The sequence below is a fragment of the Mandrillus leucophaeus genome, unplaced genomic scaffold (genome assembly GCF_000951045.1).
Source record: "Mandrillus leucophaeus isolate KB7577 unplaced genomic scaffold, Mleu.le_1.0 Scaffold629, whole genome shotgun sequence".
Classification (NCBI taxonomy): Eukaryota; Metazoa; Chordata; class Mammalia; order Primates; family Cercopithecidae; genus Mandrillus; species Mandrillus leucophaeus.
The window spans coordinates 1,265,286-1,289,546 of record NW_012106797.1 but is presented as its reverse complement, the minus strand read 5'-3'; the positions used below and the strand labels follow the sequence as shown (position 1 = coordinate 1,289,546).

At 42.1% G+C, this 24,261-nt stretch overlaps 2 protein-coding genes across 6 annotated transcripts in view; one reads left to right on the top strand and one right to left on the bottom strand.

The window, feature by feature from the left end:
* The window catches only part of LOC105554130 (chromosome unknown open reading frame, human C1orf105), a 59,776-nt gene that overhangs the window by 29,120 nt on the left and 6,395 nt on the right, over positions 1–24,261 (top strand). Inside the window, exons 1-5 of one of the 2 annotated variants that reach the window (XM_012000429.1) lie at positions 4,968–5,140; positions 5,930–6,015; positions 9,286–9,376; positions 17,268–17,342; positions 23,118–23,185. In XM_012000429.1, coding sequence (XP_011855819.1) covers positions 5,120–5,140; positions 5,930–6,015; positions 9,286–9,376; positions 17,268–17,342; positions 23,118–23,185 — 341 coding nt within the window. In that variant the 5' untranslated portion in view covers positions 4,968–5,119. Of the gene's footprint in view, positions 1–4,967; positions 5,141–5,929; positions 6,016–9,285; positions 9,377–17,267; positions 17,343–23,117; positions 23,186–24,261 lie in introns of those variants that run through there. The other variant, XM_012000428.1, reaches the window with a different exon arrangement.
* PIGC (phosphatidylinositol glycan anchor biosynthesis, class C) lies at positions 2,315–5,167 on the bottom strand. Of its 4 annotated transcripts, none has more exons than XM_012000426.1 (2): positions 4,839–5,167; positions 2,315–3,691 (listed from the first exon to the last, which is right to left on the bottom strand). In XM_012000426.1, exon 2 carries the CDS (start codon positions 3,474–3,476, stop codon positions 2,583–2,585), a length of 894 nt encoding a protein of 297 aa, XP_011855816.1. In that variant the 5' UTR covers positions 3,477–3,691; positions 4,839–5,167; the 3' UTR covers positions 2,315–2,582. The 4 variants fall into 4 exon arrangements, with proteins under 4 accessions (XP_011855816.1, XP_011855815.1, XP_011855814.1 ...); XM_012000425.1 differs by having other exon boundaries at positions 2,315–3,714; positions 4,843–4,943; XM_012000424.1 differs by having other exon boundaries at positions 4,843–4,943.

The following is a 24,261-nucleotide window of genomic DNA, read 5'->3' as shown; positions in this document are numbered from 1 at the left end:
TGTGTGTGTACATGTCTGTATATACACACTTTGTGTGTGTGTACATGTCTGTATATACACACTTATGTATGATTTATCTATCTAGTTTTATAACATCTCTTTTCAAAATCCCCTTAACTTGCCACCGACTACAGGATACAATAATGCAAAGTATTCAGCACTCTCAGATTTCAGTCCCTCACTACAGCCCATTTGTCCTGTGCTATTATCCACTGCCAGGATGCATCAGGTCCTGTGCACTCTGGCACATACTGTTCATTCTAGGTGTAAGAACCTTCTCCCCACAGCCACCACTTTTCTGTCCAAATTAAGTCTACTGCCTCACCCATCATCCTTGCATCTATCCCACAACTCTCCATCTCCCACCACCTTCACAATGAATTTCTACAACCACCACATTGTGTAAGGTAAGGGACTCAGTGTCTCCAAATACTATACAGTGTGACAGGGAAAAGCTGAAAATGTTAGTGCAGCCATATTGTCATCCCACTAAGGAACTATTCTTGAAAGTTTGAGAAACTTTCTGGTCACCAATATGCACGGTTGCTACTTGAGTTCTCTAAAGTTAACAATCACAAATGCACTCAAATAATACACATGTATTAATACATATAAACAAAAACTACAATTTCATAGAACTCTTTACTATCTTCAACCACCAACACCTAGCCCTGTTCCTGATGTGGACTATAGAATAATTATGAGGCATGCCTCTATTGAGACATGAGGCCAAACCAGGAGCAAGCAGTGGACAGATGCTTTGGGCTCCAGAGGTTAGTCCCTGAAACCCTTTTCTCCTTATTGGCTAGTGTCCTTGAATATAGAAAGCAGTCCAATTGACCTTGCGGAAAACCACCAATTTTTATCACAAAACACAATATTCATCTGCCCAAATAAAACTCTGAAAAAGAATGTGACATGAGAAGCGCTGAAGACACTAGTTCAAAGTCATGTCCCAGACATTCTTGAGAAATTTATGTTCAAATAAATAAAAATATTATTTTTCAGTAATACCACTCCCTTGACAAAATTTCTGATTTGAAGTTAATTCCTAGTGATAAAAGGACAGTACAGAAACTTGCCGCAAATGAATTACCACAGGAATAACCAGCTATCCTGGGAGGTGCCTGCTGCATTTGGCACCTTGTCTCTGCTCTCTTTAGGTTTTCTTACATGTCAACTTAAACAACACCTAATACATTAGTACTAGCTATTACATAGTGCTGATGCTAATACATAGTGCTTCGTGTCAGGCATTCTTCAAAGCACTTTGCATATATCCCATTTACCACAATTCTAGAGGTAGATACTTTTATTCCCACTTTACAGATGAAAACTGAGACATAGAACAGTTGTGGCCTAAGATGTGATGATTTATTTCCTCCTTAGACAAAATGGATTGCTCCCCATTACCTACAGTATAGAGCCCAAATTCACAGCCCTCGAATTGCTACTCAACCTCCCATTCTGACTTTTTCCCAATATTCCCTTCCAAAACTCCCCATAACCCTGAAGTGCCATCAAATATTGTCCCATCGTCGTGCCCATGCTAAGGACAGATGTGGTACGGTAGTAATCTTATGTTGCTGCAAACGTGTTTTTAGCCTGATTAATTTAAACTTGAGACAGAATTTACAAGTCAGATTTCATATTAAAAATCAGATACACAGTTACTGGGACTTCTTTTAGAATCCTATCTGGAATTCTAAGGGTCTGAAGCTAGGCACAAACTGTGAATAGAAACTACCAGTTGGAGCACTGTAGCAGGTGTCTCCATTGGACATCTCCATTTGTTCACAGTTGCCATCAGTCACACAAAGCATGCCAGTTTCACTTGCTTCCGTTACTGACCTGGCCTCTAAAGGCCTTCAACACATTGCCCTAAAACCATCTTTTGCCTACTTAAGTCTCCCTATCCTCCAAGACTAAGCTCAAATGTCACTGCCTCTCATAAGTATTTCCTAATTATTCCAGCTGAAATTTATCTCCAGCTTCTGAATTCCCCCTAGCATTCTCCTTATTATGACACATCACACTCTGCTTTGTAATTAGTTGTGTATATGCTTCCCTAACAACAAGGTAGAAACTGAGTCAAGGTTAGGTAACCAATTCTGTGATATTGGGCAACAAAACTGAACACAGCACCTTGTGTTCTAGGATTTGAGCCCTAGATAAATAAAACAGCATTAGCACATTGAAAAGGGTAGAGAGAAGTGACTTTACACACACACACACACACACACGCACACACACTCTTCACTCTTCATGCCCCTCTGCCTACTGTTTATGTAAAAATCATGAGACAACTTGATGAATGTGTTATTTTTTTAATAGAAACCACATCACTTCATATGTTACAGCATGTAATTCAAGAGGGTCCCAGAAAGTATTTTCATCCACAAAATAACGGAAAGGATAAGAACCCGCACCACCCAAGCCTTTGGTTCATCTTTTTTGTTTTGATCTCTGTTCTCTTACCACAATGACATGCTGCTTCCAGAATGGAACTCTGTCTTTAAGTTCTATACTAGTTAGGAGGCTAGTCTATCAGCTTGCCTTAATAACGTAATGGATGTCCTAATTTAACTGAGGAACCTGGACAAGTCTTCCTTGATTTCAGCTTCATCCCAAGGCCCATGAATGTTTTCTTTAAAAAGCTGCAAGCGAATGAGGTAGAATGGACAGAGACATGAGATAGACATCAGCAGAAGGGCAAAGAGTATGGCTCCCACAGCACTGATGGACAGTAGGCCTCCTAAGGCTGAAAATGCAAAGAGCAGTGTGACCCCCACATAGCTCCGGGGAGTACATGCCTTTAGTTTCTTCTGTAACATGGGCCATAGGGCAAAAATCTGAATGGCAAACGTCACCATGATGAAGGCATGCAGGGACCGGGGAAGACGTGAAGCCAAGCATACAGAAGCAAAGATGGCCATGTTCAAGGATAGCGTGCTGGACACAATGGCAGCATTGGCACCATAGTCAAAAAAGATGAGGTGGCCTAACAGCATGAAGACTGACATGGCATAGATGGTGTCAGTGCTGACAGACTCTGTAAGGGTTTTCAGCACTGGTGAAAACCCATAAGTGAAAGTAATGAAGACTAGGGCACTCTTCAGGTCAGCCCATCGGGTCTGCCCACTCTTCTTCCGCCCTTCACCTCCATCAATGAGATCAAACAAAACATACCCAATCAGTGAAGAAGCCAGGCCAGTCCCAAAAAGCCAATGGGGCGCCAGAAGACCCTCATCCATATACCACCAGATAACCACAAAAACACAAACACTGCACAGCTGCTGGATCACTACACTGGACTCAAATACCACAGCCCAATATTGGTATTTCCGAGCATGGATGTTTTTCCGGAGCTCTTCCAGGAATCGCCGGTCCACATAGTTATCAGGAAAGGGCTGTCGCTCATACAAGACCTTCTGCCACTTGACCTCCTTGGTGCTAGTTACAGGTTGGGCACACATTATCCTTTCATTCAAACTCAGGCCAGTTTAATCATCGCCCTCACAGAAGTCCAGGTGGTTCTTGTTCTTTATGAAGTTTTGAAATGAGACCTCCCTGGAAATTCCATGCTGTGGTTGATGTTCTATCAACCTTTCCTTGTTTTCAAAGGCAGCAACCCAGGCTAGGCCTACAACAGATGAATTTGTCTCTGAGGCAGGACAACACAGCCAAGTTCCTAGAAAAAGAGAGACTGTGAACCTACGAAAGTTGTGAAAGGTCAAGAGTAGTACTGAGTTAAAGTCAAATCAACTCAGTTTACTAAAAGTCTGAGCAAAATGTATGTGGTAGTCACCTTATTAATTTGGGACATTAAAACTGCATTTCAGACTTGAAAATTATAATTCCTTGAATAATAATAGACATCTGTTAGCTATCATTTATTGAGTGCCTACTATGTGCTAAATGCCTTATGTATCTTCTTTCACTTAATCCTCACAACCTTGCAAGTTAGTATTAGTCCTGCTTTGGTAAAAAAGCTGAGATTCAAGATGCTTAAGTAACTTTGCCCTAAGGTAACAGAGCAGAGCCAGGATTCAAACCAAAGTCTTATCCCAAAGCCTGTGTCTGACATTGTATCTCCCTCTAAACCAGTTCTTAACTCAGTGGTTCACATACCCCTTCGGTGTATCACATTGCATGCTTATATCCGGATTTGTGTGAATTTATACGGATAATATCCATAGCTTTTATTGGTTCTCAAAGGCATGTTATATTTTTTAAATTACCAATCCAAAGACAGTAGTAAGCTGCACCATACAGAAAGGTATGAGCTCTACAGTTTGTTTAGCCAAAATCAAAGACTCAAAGAAACTAGACTCTTCTTCCATTAGCTGAGCTTAGCATCCTTTAAAGAGCTATCAGTCTACTCAAAACAAGGAAACTCTTGTGAGGATCGAGAAAGGTAATCATCCCTTTTTCACAATGAGAAAACTAAGAGTCAGAAACACCACAGGCATCTGGCAAATTTGAGGAAAAAAAATTTCATATTGCCCGACTTTATTTCTTCCATGAAGACCACGACAAGTGTTGCTTGGCAGGCCGGACACCGTTACCCCGCTCTCTGCAGCAGGGATCCCAGCCCGGGAATCTTAAGGCCGCCGCCGAGGCTGGAGGGTTCGCGACGCCCAAAAGGGCAGCGCCCGCCCGCAGAGTGGGGCTGGGAGGGGACAAGGTAGGGTAGGGTAGGGTAGGGTGACCCCAGGGGTGCGCCTTCACTCGCCGGGCCTCCCACTCCAGCCGCCACCCCTCACTCAGCCTTGAGCCTGCGAGAGACAGCAGAGGAGAAGGATCCCCGGAAACACTGACGGTTACACGGAACCCACCTGCCCGAGAGTTCCTAGGGATGCGCAGCTAGGGGACGGCGGCACCCAGCCTTTTTCCCGCTCCGGGGCGCAGGGGCTGCGACTGTGGCGGAGCACTTCCGGGTCTGCCGCAATCTCCTCAGCGAGAGCACCCTTCCCCAGCCGGAACCATCGCGACGTGGCTGCTGCCCCCTCCTGGCTGCTCAGAGGACCTCCGGGCTCCTCTCCTGGAGACTGGCCCAAACCCGAATGCCCTGAGCCTAGGAAGGCAAATCTCCAGCAATCCCCTATTGAAAGATGGGATGTGCCATCTGAAGGGCCGGGTAAGGCAGGAGAGGACAAGGAAAGAGGCTGGGCCAGTGGGTGAGAGATAATGGCCGCTTTTGTTGCGCTCCTTTTATTAAGTCAGGCCCTCAGCTGGGACTTCCCATGCATCCATGCGTTCATTCCACAGATACTGACTGAATGCCTGCAGGTAACAAGCCCTCCTTGGGGGTACTCATGATACAGCCGTGAATGAAACAGACAAAAATTGCTGCTCTCATGAAACTCTCTTTTTTGGTACATTGACCTTTACACTGATTATATCATCTTCCCCCTCAAAGAGGACAAATCTAAGGCTCAGATAAGTTGAATTTGTCCAAGGACAGGCACCTGGGAAGTAGATGAACAGAAATCAATATCCAGTTGTCCATAGATTCAAAGCTTGGTTCTTTCCTCTTTAACTCCTAAAAGAGGAAAGGAGAAGATTGCTAATTAAACTGAATTCATAGAAATATTAAAGGATGTATAAACGAAGGAAATAATAAACAAAGGGATGTAGTAAAACACGGGATACAGTGGATACAAAAGTCAGAAAACATGACCCATTTACTAGCTCAGTGACTCAAGGCAAATCACACTACCTGACCTTGGATTTCTTCATTAGTAAAATGGAGATGACATTATTTGCACTTGGCTACTGTATAGGATGGTCAAAGAGTCAAATATAAAATATAAAAAGTTTTGCAAAGTGTTCACTATATGGCTGCTATTAGCTGACTTTGGCCATCGTAATGATAGCAATGTTTAAGTGTGATACATTCTGTAAAATGTTCTCTATTTCCCTCTAGGCTTCTGTTGCAAAATTTGACAAGATTCCTTGGCTTAGTGAGGCCAGCCTCGTAAACAAGCCACTAGTGCTCAGCCTCCCCAGAAGGTAACCTCTCAGCCACTGAGGGCAAAAGATTTACGAAACATCTCACAGAAGATGATTTCTTCTTAAGGGATGATAATTATACAATTATCAGAGGGCGCATTTGATCCATTGAGAAACTCAAGTCAAGTGCTTTAAAAATAGAAATATTCCAGGTTTCTCAGACAAAAATGATCACTGAGTATAGACCTGGCTAGAGGAGATGAGATCTCAAATTATTTCCCTCTACCACTCAACAGTATAAGATAATTTTGTCGCTAGACACTGTCTCTCAAAACACTTCCATCCTCTTTCTCACCCCACCTTTTCTCCACTGCTATAGTCTGAAATTTTCACATTTTTACCATCAAAATCTAGAACAGTAAGTTCCCATCTTTATAGAATAGTAACTCTGTATGTAACTTTGAGGTACCCTCCTACAATCTTGTTAGTCCTATTCCTTCCAGACAGACTACTATGTGACACATACATCTATTTTTCAAAATTGCAGGAATTACATGTCTAGGGAGCATTTCAGCTGTCTCTTGAAATTATTGGGTTACCATGTTCCTTCTCCATTTTTGATGAAATGGTTCCTAAGTGTAGTGATAAACCCCACTCTGGAAAGGGGACATGGACAGAAGGGTAGGTGTGAAGCAGTGTTGGGGTGAATGAAAGAAACCAGAAGGAGGGCAAAGAAAAGGCAGGCATAGAGGCCATTCCAAAGGTACATGACAGACAAAAAAGGATCCACTCCTTGGCATGTGAAACAGCTTGTTAGAAAAGCCAGACTCCCCGAAAAGAGTTTCTCCTCCCGTTGATAACTACCATGTACCCTCCTGCCCATGGATAAATGACTTCGTGAGCGAATTCCCATCACTATCTCCACATCCCCACTTTAGTAACACGTACCCTTACTTTGTCTACTCTACTTTAAAAAAAAAAAATCACATTCTCAGTAAATAGGTACAGTTTTATGTATTTTCAGAACAAAATTCACAAGTGCTTTCTAGTGCTCATTATTCAATTGTGTTGCTTTTACATAATTTTGAATATGTCTAAAGCAGATTATCAGAGGTTCAATAAACTCAAAGGCCTATTTAAGAAACAAAAGCACTAAGTGATAGAGGGCTTATTAAGAGTTGTTAATGCTACATGGATCAGCATAAGTAAGGATAGTCTAGCATATTTTAATTGAGGGTGGGACACAAACTCACAGGCCCATGACAGTGAGATGAGGGGCATAATGAGTACAGCTGGCCAAACAGGACTGCAGTGAATGGAAATCACCTCCCCACTTCAGCCCACCCGCACCCCAGCAGTGTTACCTGCAGGCATGTGAGTCCAGAGGCCAGATCCACTGGGTCTTCTAATAGTACTAGAAATCTGGATGTTTTATGTGAAATTGCTAGTGTTTGATCTAATAGGGTAATATCCCACCATCCCTTACTACCCCCATGTCCATTAGACCTGCCCCAGCAGCCAAGAGCAAAGTATCCTTGTGCATGACTCTCTTGCCCCCAGCTCCCTTGGTCTCTAAGTATATAAGCCTTTGGCAGAGGGTGAAGATCAGGGAGAAGGGTAGGCCCAGAATACAACTGGCCTTCCGCAGCACCTGTTCAATTTCACAGCCAGGTCCTGGAGGGTCAGAGCAGACAGTCTGTTGACAGCCAACTGGAAAGGGAGTGGGTAGTTTTTCCTCCAGCCAGCCAAACCTAGGCTAGGCACAAGAAGAAATTACCTTAGGCAGGCAGTGAAGCTCTACTCATCGCTATTCTGGGAGGATTGGGGTAGCAATCTCAATTCTTGTTTAGAAAAATGTAATACACCTACCTTACAACAAAGGTGACCGAACAGCACCTCTGAGGTGCCCTGAACTCTCAGGAGGACAAGACAGGAATGTAAAGTCTTTTGAAAGGATGGTTTAAGTATCAACAGATCTTAAGGATTAAAAGCTCCTCATGTGGGACAAAGCTCTGGGTTCCAAGCTGTTTATTTTTGGCAAAGCCCCTTACTGAGACTTTGGGAGAAAGTTCTCAATGTGCCTTAAGCGTTACATACCCTTGAGCAAAGAGTTCTAATGCAGAACAGTCTGAAAAAGATAAAGGAACATTTAGTCAAATATGCTCAGAGTAATTCCAGCTGTGCGCAATGGAAACACACCTGCGCGGATGGAGGAGGTGCGGCTGGGCTGTAATAAGAAGTGCCTGTACTGACCCACTTCCTTCAAGGACTCTCTCAGGTTGGCCTGACAATTTCGAAGCCACCCTCATCGTCAGTCTTCAAAGCCCTTCAAGTCACACTAAGGTCCTGTTTGTATAAGATTATAGTGTGCTGAAGGAGTTCTAAGCTGGCCTCCTGGTCTCTCCTCATCAGCATTTGGGTGACAAGTCCAAGACAGTCTATTCCCATATCAAAGACAAAGACCCTGAGGGCACTGATGTCAGACCCACCGTCTCTGGTCTCACAGGGTCCAGGGAAGTGTGGGGAGAAATGAAACAAGGAATGCCTCATGAACATCAAACCCCTTCCACATGCCTTTGTTTTAAATGAACAATGGACAATGAAATCTTTCCTCATTAAAGAGGAGATGTGTTCCCGGCAAAACTGCCAGCATTCTGAGTTTCTACTTCTTGGATGCCAGGGGCATGAATGGTGCCACACACACAAACAGTTTATGATTATCAGGCCCCTGCAGGTCTTGGCCCCGTACACTGTAATGAAATGAACCACAGTACCAAGTGAGACAGAGCACAGGCAGGTCACCCTGTAAAAAGAACTGGTGTTCTTGCAACATCACTGCTTCAACTGATAACTAGAAAGAAAAAATGTTGCAAAGGAAAAGAATGGGTGGAGGGAGAAGACGTTCTGTGGGAGGAAACAGGTGGATTGTTTCAGGGTGCAAGGACACAAACTCCAAGAAGTCAGCCCAGGTATGAAAGGGGACAGGCACAGGTGAGACATCGAAAACTTGAGTGCAGACCCTTTCAAAGAGAAAACCTGGGATTCATTTTGCTCATTACACATCTACTGTTGTGAACAATCTTTATCCTGCCTTGTTTGTACACTGACAATCCAAAATTGGTTAGTGCAAAACAAAAGGGACAGAAAAGCCAAAGTGACATAGGAGGGCAAATCCATCTTTTGGGAGCTCCTCAATGGCCTGAGTCCTCCAGAACTGGAGTGGAAGGCAGCTCCCTGTGGTGTCCCTTGTATTCTCTCAGAAACAACCAAGGGCCTGGCTCTTCAAATGGGGGACTGTGGTTCTAACTTTCTCTTGTTTTAATTACTTAGATATCCTCCTTCCTCTACGACTTTTCTGACTTCGTCCAAGAGGAATATGAATTTGCCAATTTTGTTTCAAGTTCCAGATGTTTTATCTAAGGTATTCAAAAATTTTTATTGAAAACAACAGCAGTTCTAGAATGACATAGAATATGAATACATGTCTCATCTCCTTAGCACAGCCCTGCGCTTGGTGCACCATCAGTGTTCAATAAATATTTGTTAAATGAAGTGAATGGCTCCACCCCCCTCACTATGTCTCAAGTGCCTAAGGGCCCCAGTTCACTAGAACTAAGAATATAGGCATAAGGTTAGAATCAACAGAACAGGAAACTAAAATGAGTATGGAGGAATCTGCCCCAAGACTTCCAGGGATTGCCTATCAGCTTGTGACTGGAACCAATCAGGAGTCTCTAATGCCTCCCCCAAAGGAATGCTTATGTCTCCCACCTGCAACTCCTGACACCTGTGGAATTTTACATTAAAAACTCCTCATTTCCCCTCCACCGTGACCGGCTGCCAAGTGACCCTCAGTGTCACTGTGGAGCAAGCACACAGGCTACAGGGCTCGGGTAGTCAGCACCTTCCTGAGGTGGAGAAAGAAAGAAAACATATGGTGAGATAAGCAGTTTTTTTCACCTGAAAAATTGCACATTCCTCACAGGGCTGTCATAGGCAGTGCCTGAAGCAGCGTCCTAAGGCACTTGACACGGTGCCCCACCCAGAGCAGGAGCTCAGTGAATGTGAGCCACAATTATTAGGAGCCCTGGTGTCAGTCAATAAATGTTTACAGAGGACTTTGTATTTGCTTTAATACATCAGAGATGAGTAAGTCAGCCACAGCTATGCAGATGAGTGAGCAGACAGGACGGGGACACAACTGAGAATACATCTCAGAGATAGGGCACAGCACTTGTGAGAGAAGGTGGGAACAAAGGTTACCCCCAGGTTGGGCAAGCAGAGTGGGAGTGAGGGAATGATTCAAGAGGAAGTGGCATCTGCATTGGATCTAGAAGATACTGTTTTCAAGTGGAGGGAAGAGCCAGGGGTGGAGGAAGAACTGGAAAGAGGAGAAGATTATCAGCAAAGAGGTGGAGACTGAGTGTGCAGGAGGAAATGCCTGAAGAATATCAAGGAATTATAAGCATACATGAAAGGGAAACAAGGACACAGCTGGGCCCAGCTAATGCATACAGGGCCCAACAGACAAAAGCAGAGAGGACACATTGAAGGTTTTCAACACCGGAGTGTCAGGGTCCAGGCTTTGCTTAAGAGTCATCTCTTAGTCCCCCTAACACCTTGGGCAGGCAAGTAGGTAACATGACCACCATGACATGCACTGGGTGGAGGTGGGGGATGAGCAGGGAGGCAGGACAGGCTTAGCAATTGCTGCAGAACCAGCAAGAAGCCTTTCAGTCATCAAGTCGCTGTGAGCTTCCTATTTAGACAGGTCTCACCTGCTGCTGAACGCCTCCTCATCTCAGGTTTGTTCTGGGTCTCTGTACTGTGGCAACCTAGGCGCTAGGACACCAAGTCCCAGCCTGGCTGGGGTGGAGAATGGGGAAGGAAAGCCAATCCTAACCACCAGTGGGAGTGAGAGGCCGTTCTCCAGCAGGGTATAGCGGTTTTTGTGGTTGCAATATTCATGGTTAGCCACTAGATGACAGTTAAGAGCAACAGCTTCCAGCTGCATAGCCCAAAGGGTGCCTGGGAGGTCAGTTTCCTGGCTGACCCATGAGAAGTCCCAGATAGGTTGCTCTTATCGAGTGAGAGCACAGGCCCCTCAACCTCACCCTCACTCATCCTGTTGCAGGCTGACCCTCCACTGATTTGCACGTGAGAAAGAGTCACCCCTGCAGATTGAAACACAAGTAAGGAACCCGGGGTCCTTGCTCTGTTGGGGCACCGGGCAGGTACCTCCAGTTATATTCTTTCCTGTCACATAGACGTCCTCAAATTTGAATCTGGCTCCCAGAGTCTACTGCGTGTATGAAGGCCTGCACGTATGTGCCATGAGGTAAACATGGATTCAGCCGGCAGCTGCTCCTTCTGGAAAGAAACTGTTGTGTTTCAAGGGAGTAGAATGTACTATAGACACGATCTCTTCCTTCACCCTCTAATTCAGGGACCTGCCAAGAAGCTGCTGGCAATCCAGAGGCCAACTGGAGGCCCTGGACCCTGTGCAGAGGTGCAAAGGTCCTGCCACCTGGCTGCCTTCCTCTTCACCATCACAGGTCAAAGAGCAGAACTTTAAACACCCGCTTACTCCTCCCCTGCCCAGAAGCAGCCCGGTGGCTGAGGCAGGTGCACGTGTGCCTGGAGCAGTATTTCCTAGTGAATAGACAAAGGGGAAACAGGCTCAGAGACACAATAACAGGGAGAGGGAGCAGAAAGCAAGAGAGAAACACACCCACAGAGATGAGGGACAAAAACCACAAAACAAAAGGAGAGGCAGGTCTATCAAAGAAGAAAGATTTTTAGTGAAGACAAATGAAGCCTAAACATTTCCTCATTTAAACATCTACTGTGGAGAAGCTTCTTCGTTAGTCATTGCTTTCACCTGCCATTTCCAGGCATCCACTCATGACTCCTCAAGATGCCAAGAAACAGAAAGGTGCATCATGATAGTTGGGTAACTGGGTCAAGAGGTGACTGACTCGGGGATCCAAGGCAAAGGAACAGCAGGTGTGTGGGGGTGACCTGGAAAACTGCAGCTGGAGACTTTCAAACCCCTTTGCCCACTTGCTGGTACTGGGTGTAAATTAGCTAGAACTCCTCAGTTACTAATAGATTATAAAATGCCACTCCACCCTCTCAATTCCTGCCCCTAGTCTCTCTCTACTCACTTTGATCTGGGTTTGTTTTTCCAGTCTAATGAGTCAGAGTGAAGATAAGAACGTTATTATTCTGCTTTTAGCAGACCTGTGGCAAAAAGCCCTGGCTAAAAAGATCGTGCAGTAGCAGAGGCATAGCTGGGGATGATGTATAGGATGTTGACTTTCTATTGTCTCACCACTAAGAACTCTCTTTTTATTATTTCTCTCACATTGACTAAATTTTCAAAGCTCATAACTACCAAGGAAACTAGCTCATTTACTCCCAAGTCATTTTCATATTTATATTGCTTATGTTGATCTAGTGCAAATAACTACAAATACAATTTTTAAAGAGAATATTAAATGCTATTGACCTAAAATAGTGATGGTAATAAAAATCAAATTTAATAAATCTGAATGTAGGGACATGGCTGTCTATTATTTTGTATACATTTCGGGGTTTTTTCCTAGTGAATATTAAGAGCATTTTTGAAGGTATATTCAGCTTTATTCTTTAAAATGGCTGACATTTTCAGATAGAAGGAACATGTGTAATATCATAAAGTTTTTTGAATATTGAAATTAGTTCTCTGAGCACTACTTTTGGGATTCTACATGGTAGAAATAATTCTGCCTTTATATGGATTCTTTTTTTTTTGAGATGGAGTCTTGCTCTGTCACCCAGGCTAGAGTTCTATGGCACTGCAACCTCCACCTCCCAGGTTCAAGTGATTCTCCTGCCTCAGCCTCCTGAGTAGCTGGAATTATAGGCGCATGCCACCACGCCTGGCTAATTTTTGTATTTTTAGTAGAGACGGGGTTTCACCATGTTGATCAGGCTAGTCTCGAACTCCTGATCCTGTGATCCGCCTTCCTCTGCCTCCAAAAGTGCTGGGATTACAGGCGTGAACCACCTTTATATGGATTCTATAGAGTTGGCCTTTATATGGATTCTAAGAGTTTACTATTCTCCTGAGGAAAGATAATCCTTTTTATCCAAAAACTTTCTAGCCGACTGAAGTTCAATAGATGTAGTATTGAACAAATCTCTTAACCTTTCTGGGCCACAGCTTTCTCACTGGGTAAATTGAAAGATTTGAACCAGGTGTTCTATGAGGTCTCTCTCAGTTAAGTTAAAAGTGGGAAGGAGAAAAGAAATAGAGGTGTTGAAGGAAAGGACAGAGGCAAATGTGTCAGTACTCTTCACAGGGTGCTTGTGAAGCCTGTTTTAATCACAAGCTTTTTTGGTTTTTATGTGAACAGCTGTGTAAGAGAGAGAGAGAAAGAGAGTGAAAGAGGGAAAGGAGAGTAGAGGGAGAGGGAGATGGAGAGAAATATGTTTCTCTGTTTCTTTACCAAGGGTTCAAGAAGGCCACAGCCTTGGGCCATGAGCCAGCCCTTAGACACCGCAGCAGACATTGTCCTCAGATATGAGGATGTTTCCAATTGTCAAATGTGTTTTGGCTTCTGGGGACTGGCTGAAATCTGCATCATACCTTGGCCAGGCTACACATAGGTTGCTGTCACTCTCCTGTCACAACTGCCATCTGCTATCCAGAGGACAGCTGCTTGGGAAATGAGGGCCCCATTAACATTCCAGTGCCTCTGGCTCTAGACCTGATAAAACCAGGGCCTTGTGCTGTGAACCTGGACAATTCCCTCTCCATTCCTGTTATTGCTGCTGAGCTGGTCATAAGGAAACCAAGAGTGAGAAGGGAATGCAACAGAAGAAGAAAACCAAAGACCTGGGTTTCAGAGCTGGGAAAGAAAGCAAGAGAGAATGGAGGAAATGAGGCCTGCAGGACATGGAGTCTTAAACGTTCGCATCACCTTTAAAGTAGCCTGTCACAGCTGCCTTCCGTGACCCTTCAATGCCCTCATGCCTTCTCCAGATAGAAATGGAGTATCCCTTCTTGGAAGCCAGGCTTCAGCTGATAGCGAGTCTGAGGTAGAGTACGGCACAGATCAAAGATTGCTTTTTATCTTTACATGTAAAGTGTAAAGGGACAGGATCAGAGCATCTGCCTCTGTCTTTTTGGCCACAAAGACGATTATCAGCAGGGGAAGGGAGACCTGGAGAGTTTATATGATTGACAAAAGTCACTCAAGTTGTTTATGAGCCAAGACTGGAACAGAGCTCTTTGGGCATCTAGCCAGTGTTCTTCCCCAGTGTATTACATAGAATGAATTTGTTGCACTACAACACTAATGTTCTGTAACATTTCCCCGAAGACAGTGTTATAATAGTGATATCCATTTACATATGCACTTTTTGTTTTATATATATATATATGTGTGTGTGTGTGTTGATTGTATCTATATTTAGATCTCATAATTTAAATTGCTTACAATGACTCATTCATTCGCCCAATGTTTGTTGAATACTTGCTATGTGCCAGGTTCTATCATAGGTTCTAGGAGTACAAAGATGTGTAAAACATGATTCTTGCTCTTAAATATAATAACTCTCAACCCAGTGGAGGAAACAAACACATTTAAAAACAAGAAGAATAGTGCAAATACAAAGAAAGCTAGACCGAGTTTATGATGCAATCAAAGAGGCAGGCACCCAACTGAAGTTAGGAGGGTGAGAAATGGTAGCAGCTCCAGGAGAAAGGTTTTCTGAGGATGTAACACCTACACTATGTCTTAAATGAGTAGTTATCAAGGCCAGGTGGGACAATATATAAGCATTTCATGCCTCAGATTCTAAGAGATGACAGTCATTATGTTATGGGACTCTGTAGTCACATTTACAGTTGTCTTTAACCTAGCAAGATCTTGAAATGTACTTTGGAGATCTTGCAAATAATATCTGTTGCTTGATTTGCAATGAGCTCTGAGATTGCAATTCCTGTATGGTCTAGTAGTAGTCTTAGCAGAAACGAGAAGTCTAGAAAAAGGTGAAGTAAATAATTTCAGTGAAGAACTTATAACTCTACTAAAAACAAACCTGCCCAAGGATTCTCTCATATCTGCCTCCCTCTGTCCGGGTCTTCCTCATCCCTTCAGACTGAGTGCAAATTCCACTTCTAGGAAGTCTTCCCTGATTTCTCCAATCAGAAGTGGTCTCTCTGTTTTCTGAAGGCACGGAGGTATTACTGCCTCTTGTGTGATATCTAGTGTGTCCTACCTTAATTGCAGTTTCAGAAATGTACCTCATTCTCATACCTCAGAGATGTGAGGGATGGAGGGAGGAGCTGGAGCTTCAGGGGATACCACCCCCAGGGGTATCTGGAAGACATGGTAGAAAGTTGAATCAGCCCAAAGCAGAGCAGTCAGTACACACAGACACTTCCTCTCTAGTCTCTCTTCTCACTCCATTCATCCTCCAACCAGACAACCTGTCCAGTCCAACCTACATTCACTTACCTGAAGCTGATTGGCTAGGTTATTCTTCCAGGTTGTTGCATAGTGTTTCCTGGGCTTGTAACACCCTCACTATCCTTGTTCACTCCATAAATACCTACCCAAGCATTGCCTGTTTTTTTCACCCTTCTCAGACCCTTCCCTCTCTGCCCCACCCCCAGTTAAGCTCAATGACCCTTTTCAGCTTCATTGGGGCCTTGATACATTTCGTTGTAGCACCTTCAACACCATCATACTTCTTGGATGGTGAGCAGCTTGAGGTCACAAACTATGTCTTATTTATTTAAATGTCTCCAGTACCTAATGAATGGGTAAATGAATAAATTTGTATTCTTCTTTTGTCTTCCTTACAGACTTCCTTCCAGAAACTTTGCCTTATTCATCGGTATGACCCCCATCACAGCACCCTTTACTTGGTAGCCTCACAATAGATGTTTGTTGTTGAATGAATGAATCTAGTTATTCACACACATACTTTGACATACCAACCCACAACATTGTGATACTGAGTTGATTCTTTTTAGAACGCCCTATAAAAATGAAGTGTATTTTAAATATTTATCAAAAGAATCCAACTTTGTTAATAGTTTTTAGCCCTCAAACCCCCAATGATGCCTCACCTAAGTGCTGTATGTCTCTCACAGGATGAAGCTACTTGCAGAACAATCTGGCAGAGGTCATCCTAGGAGCACACCTCAGAAACTCCTCACTTTCTATTCTTCCTCTTTCTATTCCCCACGCCTCCCAGGGCAACAGGAATGGGTCAAGACACACCATGTAGTGATGGGCCAGCAAGTGGATCAAAGGAAAGAGAAGACTTCAGTCAATAGTCTTCTCACTGTGGTTTTCCTCTTCCCCATATTCTACACTTTCTGTGACCATATCTCATGACTGATGTAAATGTGAATGAGGAAGATTAAGAGAGAGTCCCCAAACATAATTTTAGCCTCAAGTTCCTATATGCTTCCTAAGCAAACCTTTATCAGAGATGCAAATGAGAACCTCCTGAACCAGGTATAAATGCTCCAAAGTCCTCTCTTTAACCCTTTTGCAGAAATGAAGTCAGAACAAAAACCAGTGGTTACAATGAGCAGACACGGTGCCCCTCCCCTTCCTCTACTGGTTGTTTCTTCACCTGCTGATATAGCCTCTCTTTCCCAGAGGATTGAAGGGACTCAGAACCCACACAGAAGCTTGCATTCTGCTTGTGGCTTCAATCATTGTGCTTAGGAGGTACAGAAGGGCCAAATGGTGCTGGACCATGGATGCATGAGAGCTGATGCTGGCCCAGGGTTAAGGCATGAGAAAGGAGGGTGATGCTTAGGAAAGGCCCGTGAAAAAAGATTTGAGGAAGAGAAGTCTTCTCTTCATTCTTTCTTAGGCCATCAGAGATCCTCAGTCTATATGGTGGAGCCTTTGTATGAAATGGAAAATATAGCCCACCTATAGGAGAATGCAGCCCCTCAGACACAGGTGCTTAGGCTGGAAAGTAGAGACCCCACTGAATTTCAGACCCCAGCCATCTCTGCCAGCTGTCTTTTTATCTATACCACTGTATGCAGCAGCCTCAAGACCGCCACCTAGCCTGTGTCTCACTCCCTCCTGCCTAAACTCTCAGAACCTACCAACTGCAGCACACTCCAGATTCAACACCCACCCTGGATGGGGCTGAGACCAGAGTGCCCATCTCTGTTTTATGGAAAGAAAAACTGTTACCTCTCTCACCCCTCCACTGCTTTCCTACGTCTTTGCTGCCCTATGTGCCCCACCATTTCCTCACCTTTCTCTGTCTCTCTTTCCCCTCAGACCAGGAGGAACCAGCGTGACTCCATGCTGCTCAGAAACCAACAGCTGTGCTCCACATGTCGAGAAATGAAAATGGTAGGCAAGGGGGAAGACAGAAATGGGCACAGGCATCTCAGGGTGCAGCACTGCCCTTCCCCATCAAGCCCTGTGGAGAGAGAGAGTGATGGGACCCGTTGCAAGGAGGGCCTAGGTAAAGGCTGCCAAGGAGGAATGGTTGGTCCTGGAAGCAGCATCGACTGACAGAACATGGTAAACCTTCTCCATTTCAACAAGCCAAAGGGTAACCAAGATAGGTGGGCCAGAGTAGAGATGCAATGAGCCACTTCGCCTTGGGCTCCTAAGTAACTTACAGACTCTCAGAGGCTTAGGGGATTATGGAGCTCCTTCTCCCTCCTTAATGTAGCCCTCACGCAACACATATGCACACACTCATTTCTCCATCATTACAATCAGAAGACAAACAGCTTCATCTTTGGGTTTACTGTTAATTTAGTTTGCACCTCAAGAGAAAGACTGGGGAGAGAGTCTACAGTACTTTCTAGGTAGTCGGGGGTGGTGTCAGCTGCCTTGCATACTTGTAATATGTAGTGGAGAATGGTAGTTGGGAAGGAGTATTAGGAAAAGAAAGAAGGAGAGCAAGGGAGATGTGGAGGGAACAAAAACGAACTTCTGCCACCTATCACAGTTGCTGAATCAGAGGCCTGATTCAGGAAGGATGCTAGACTAGGCTGGAGTTAGGACTTGGGTTAAATTAAGAATTAGAGTTAGCATTGGGATGGTTGTTAGCGTCAGGGTAAGGAAGAGGCTTTGGTTAAGGGTTAATTTAGCAACATAATTAGGTTTGACGTAAGAGCTGAAGAAGGGTTTCTTCAACTCTCATATCCTATAATTCTCCTTTGACTTCGGGAGAAAGGTGGGGCTAAATGTGTAGGCTAAATGTGCTTTAAAGGAATGGAAGAAAAATGGAAGGTATAAGAGAAGCTCCTTCACTGAGTTCATGGCAAGTCTTCAGGTCAGTCAGATATGAAAGAGAGTGGCAGTTTTGTGAAATTTTTATGTGGGATTTAGAAATTTAACTGAAGCTGCTGGCAAAGCTGCACCTGGATGTTGCCATCTATGTTCATTTTCTACATAATTAGGGTCATTGTGTGTGTTAAATATTAGCATTGGCTGGAGTCTGGGAAACTAGAATTGGGATTTCTCCTGGTCTTATTCCTGGAATCCCTTGTGTCCACATTTAGAATGCACTAACCCCAGGCCTAAGCTGGCCTTGGCCAGCTGGCACACTTGAGATGTCAGCAGCAGTCCTCTTTCTCAAGACCTCTTCTCTGACCTTTGCCCTTGTCCAGGAATGATCGAAGTGGAGCCACATGCTGTAATTTTACCATTTATTGCAGCTTCTAAAAGGAAGGGCTTCAAACACAAAAGTGCCCAGGGACTCTTCTCTACTGCTGTCAGAACCTAGTGAGAAACTACAGAAAGTTAGCAAATAAACGTGAAATACCCTTGCCTCACTCTATGCAGTAGCACCTCAAAGTCCTCCCAACGGGAAGGACTGCAGATCTGCTGCAGTCACTGTGACACCCCTTCTTTCTCAGCAGTGAGTTGAATAGAAATACTGGGGAATATATAAAAAGACTCCTAGGAATAGAAGGGAACTTCCTCAACCTAATAAAGAGCAGCTTGGAAAACCAACAGCTGACACCCTGCTTAATGGTAAAAGACTGGATACTTTCCCCTAAGATTAGAAACAAGGCAACAATCTGTTCTGTTGTTGTCAGTCTGTTCCTGACACTTCTACTCAACATTTTACTATACACGCTATCCAGAAACATAAGAAAAAAAGAAATAAAAGCCATCCACATTAGAAAGAAAGAAGTACAACTAGTCTATTTGCAGATGATATGATCTTATATAGAGAAAGTCCTAAGGAATGCATAGAAAACTATTAGAGTTAATAAATGGATACAGCAGTGTTGAGGATACAAGATCAATATATGAACCTCAATTTATGTTAATAGCAGTGAACAATCCAAAAATGAAGAAAAGAATGACATTTGTAATAGCATCAAAAATTATTTTGGAATAAATTTAACAAGAGAAGCACAAGAGCTATACAATGAAAAGTATAAAACATTGTGGAAAGAAAATTTAAAAGACCTAAATAAACGGAAAGAACCCCGTGTTTATGGATTGGAACACTTAACATTGTAAAGATGGTATACTCCTCCAAACTGATCTACATATTTAATGTAATCCTCAAAATCCCAGATGCCATTTTATAGAAATTTGCAATCATATCTTAAAATTTATATTAAAATGCAAGAGATCCAGGATAGCCAAACAACCTTTAAAAAGAAGAACAAAGGTGGAGGTCTCACACTTCTTGATTTTAAAACTAACTACAAAGCTATGGTCAGGACTGTCTGTTGTTCATTCCTCTTAATAGAAATTAAGTACTGTGTGGTACTTCCATAAAGATAGACAAATAGATCAACGGAATAAAATTGAGAGTTCAGAAGTAAATTCTTACGTTTATAAACAATTGATTTTTGACAAAGGCACCAAGACAGTTCAATGAGGAAAGAATAGTATTTTCAATAAGTGGTACAGGGGCAGCTGCATAGATACATACAAAAGAATGAATTTGTACCTCTTCCTCACACCATGTACAAAAATAACTCAAAATAGGTCAAAGACCTAAATGTAAGACCTAAAACCATAAAACTCTTAGAAGAAAACATAGGTATAAAGTTTCATGACCTTGGATAAGGCAATGGTTTCTAAGATAGGACACCCAAAGCACAAACAACAAAAGAATATAGATAAATCAGTCTTCATCAAAATTTTAAACTTTTGTGCTACAAGGACCATCATCAAGAGCATGACAAGACAGCCCAAATATTTGCAAATCAACAGATGAAGGATTATATCAGATAGGGGACTAGTATCTGGAATATATAAGGAACACTTACAACTCAACAATAAAAAGGCAAACACCCTAGTTGAAAAGTGAGCAAAAAGTTTCAATAGACACTCTCTAAAGAAGATCTACAAATGACCAATAAACACATGAAAAGATACTCAACATTATTTGTTATTAAGCAAATGCAAATCCAAACCACAATGATATACACTTTCCATGCACTAGGATGGCTGTAATAATATTAATAATAAAACAGTGGATAATAACAAGTGTTGGCCAGGATGTGAAGAAATTAGAATCCTCATAAGTTGCTGATAGGAATGTAAAACAGTACAGTTGCTTTGGAAAACAGTTTGGGAATTCCTCAAAACCTTAGACACCGAGTTACCATATGACCCAGCAATTCCATTCCTAAATATGTACCCAAGAGAATTAAAAACATACTCACACACAAACTTCTACAAGAATGTGCATAGCAGCCATATCTTAATAGCTGAAAAGTGGAAATAACCCAAATGCTTATAGCTTGATTAATGAATAAACAAAATGTGATCTATCTATATAATAGAATATTAATCATAAAAAAGAATGAAGTACTAAAACATGCTATAACATGGATGAACCTTGAAAACATTTTGCTAAGTAAAAGAAACCAGATGCAAAAGATCACATATTATATTGGTTCCATTTATATGAAATGTCCAAAATAGGAAAATTCATAGAGACAGAAAATAGACAGTGGTTGTCAAAGATTGGGGGGAGGAGTGAGTGAGAAGTAATTGCTAACAGGTATGTGGTTTCTTTTTGGGGTCAAGAAATGTTCTAGGAGTAAATAATGGTGATTGTTTTACAACTTTCTGAATATACTAAAAACTACTAAATTGTACATTAAGATGGTGACTTATAATATATGATATCATAAATACCAATAAAAAGAAATTAGCACTAAATAAAAGCACAAAATGAATGAATCTCAAAAAAATGTAAATAGGACCTGGTTATATAACTATTCATATTCCTATGTAACCTTGGGCCAGAAGCTCATTCATTTAGTGCAGAAGAAATACCTACTGACACTTATGGTTGTGAATCACCAGGGATATTTGCCTTGGTTTTATCAGGGCTGTGTTTTATGACATCTCTGCTCCAAACAGCTCATTTTCCCCTTCATGCACCTATTTTGTAGTCCTTCTGTTATCTGCATTGCTCTCTAATTAACACTTTCAAGTCCCTTAAAAGTAGGATGGTCAAGCTAGACATACTGTAAACAGATATTCTCTAGCATATATACTTAAAAATTGTTTCAAAATAAATTAAGTTTATTTCAACACATATTTATTGACTGTCTGCCATGGGCCAGGTACTTAGGTAAACTGCAAAGGAAAAAAAAAAAAAAAGAAAGACATAAGACCTGTCTTTAAGGAGTCAACAAATAAATAATGACAATAGAATGTGATCAATGTAAATAGAAATAGATCTGATGGGGAGTGAAGGGGCAGTGAAAGTAAATATCAGGGAAGTCTTCCTTGAAGAAAAAAGACTATTCGGCGTTTTCAAGAGTGAATAGGAGTCTATCACAGTACCCTTTTTCTCAAAAACAAAAATCCTGTCTTTGGCAGGCAGCTTTGTTCTGATGTCGCCCCTGTAGCACAGTTCATTCATACAACAGCACTGGCTGGATTTAGGGGATTTAGAACAGGAATCATGCTATTCAGGAGGAGTTAGGGTTTCCTGCATCTTCCCTTGTAGCAGAGTCAACTTTAGATACATTTTTGAATAAAGCAGTCTGTCTCTAGTACATTCTCATCCACTTTTATGTTTAGAAATCTCTCCTCAGGTTCTTACTAAAGCCTTGGCTGCCCCCACTATGCCCAGAGACTCCTTGTTACCAGATCACCTCCTCTCCCTCTCCCATCCTTTCTTCAGCTAATGAGTTAGGAGAACAAGCTGATTAAACATAGTATGTTCTTGGCATTTGTATAGCCTTTGCATTCGTTTTTTTGGTTTTTTGTTTTTTTGTGTTTTTTTTTTTTTGCTATTTTCAAGCACTTCTAAAGGTCCTTAAGACATTGTAATTGTAACTTTGTTATGTCATAAACTGAAATCATGAGTCACTTGGTACGAGTCACTTGGTACAAGTCACTTAGTAGAGTGACCTGCACCCACATCTTTGTGATTATCATTTTATTATTATAGCTACAATAATTTTTGAGAAATAATGGAAAAGTGCTTCCTAGTGAAAACATTCTTAAAACCAACATCTAGTGCTGGGAACAAACTTGGAAAAGTTCAAGAAAGTGATGTTTCTTAACCAAAAATACTGTAACTGTGCATTGATTTTAGGCCTGTATGAAATACGCCTTTAAAATTTCAAGTGTGCTTCAAGGTGGGTTCATTCATTCACTAATTTGATCAAAAATATTTCTTAAACAGACATCGTGTTAGCAGCTGGAAATACAAAAATAGAGACAAGGACTATGCCCTCATAAAGCTGAAAGTCTATTAGGGAACCCAGACATTACACAAGTAACTACAATATAAAGGTTATGAGTATTTTGATCCAGGAGGCCCTAAGAACATAGAGCAGAGGACTACCGAACAGTAGTCCAGCAGTCAGCAGTCTCTGAGAAAGTGATAGCTAACCTGAGACCTCAAGAACATGTGTGTGTTGGGGGTGAGGGCATCTAAACAAACCGATTTTAAAGATTTACTAAATCTGTATATCTAATTTCAACTGATACCCAGGGAAGAACAATGACGCTGGCTTGAGGGAAGGGTGAAATCTTCTGGTTCATTCACATCACAAAAGGATGTATGAAGGACTTTGATATCAAATACAACTCAAATTCACTAAAGTGGTATATTATGTATTTAAATTAGAATGCAGTTATAGGCAGCATTCTAAATGAGACTTTCTTCTTGAGGTACAACCAAGAACAGTGAAAATCCCAGATGATCCAAAAGTATCCTTTGAGAATTTTATGAGTCATAGGTAAGTCAACAATTTAAATCAGGACATGACTTAATTCTCATTATATCTGAGGACACAGGAGAGTGGATTGAGAAGCATAGTTAGAGGAATGTTTAAGGAATGCTTTGGGAACGGGATTCTTGACTGGTTTTTTTTTCAGGTTAAACCAAATCATTAGATCAAAAAAGAAAGTTCACCTTTTTGCTTGAACAACTACTGAAAGTATTGCAGAAAGTATAATCTTCCTTTCCACCTTCACAAGAACAATATAAGAAATAGAATAGGAAATTTCTTTGATAATTCAGATGGAACTAAATACAAGTTCTCCATGTAGATGACGTATCTAATCTCCAAGATATGGAAGATTACACATAATCTTTCCTTAGTCCAAGATGTTCTCTGCTACGTTTTAGTAACTAAAATTCCTCTTTATCAGTTTTGTTTGGTTGTTATTTAAAGCTTTTTATTTTCTTTATCAAGATCGCGTATAACAGATATAAAATCCAATTGGAATTCTGATTTTTTTGTGTGGTTTGTGTTGTTTTGTTTTTTTCTTTTTGAGATGGAGTCTCTCTCTGTCGCCCAGGCTGCAGTGCGGTGGCGCAATCTTGGCTCACTGCAACCTCCACCTCCCAGGTTCAAGCAATTCTCCTGCCTCGATTTCCCAAGTAGCTGGGATTACAGGTGCCCACCACCATGCCTGGCATTTTTTTTTTCTTAGTGGAGATGGGGTTTCACCATGTTGGCCAGGCTGGTCTCAAACTCCTGACCTCTGGTGATCTACCCACCTCGGCCTCCCAAAGTGCTGTGATTACAGGTGTCAGCCACTGCGCCCGGCCTGATTTTTCAAAGGTTTTTTTTTCTTCTATATTTAACTATTAGGGAAGAAGGACTCTGTTTTTACTTTATTATGACATACAAAACATGGACTCATTCTGAATAGGACATCAACACAGGTCAACTTGCATTGCAATAGATGGTTGGAAAGTAGACATATACTCACCCTGACATATGACTAACCAAGAAAGCTATATGTAATCTAATGGCCATTTTAATTTTTTCCTCATACAGAAAGCAATAATGTGGAAAAATAAATA

Bases quoted from the DNA above. Each gene is read 5' to 3' on its own strand.
- PIGC (XM_012000426.1), bottom strand. From the start codon at position 3,476: ATGTGTGCCCAACCTGTAACTAGCACCAAGGAGGTCAAGTGGCAGAAG.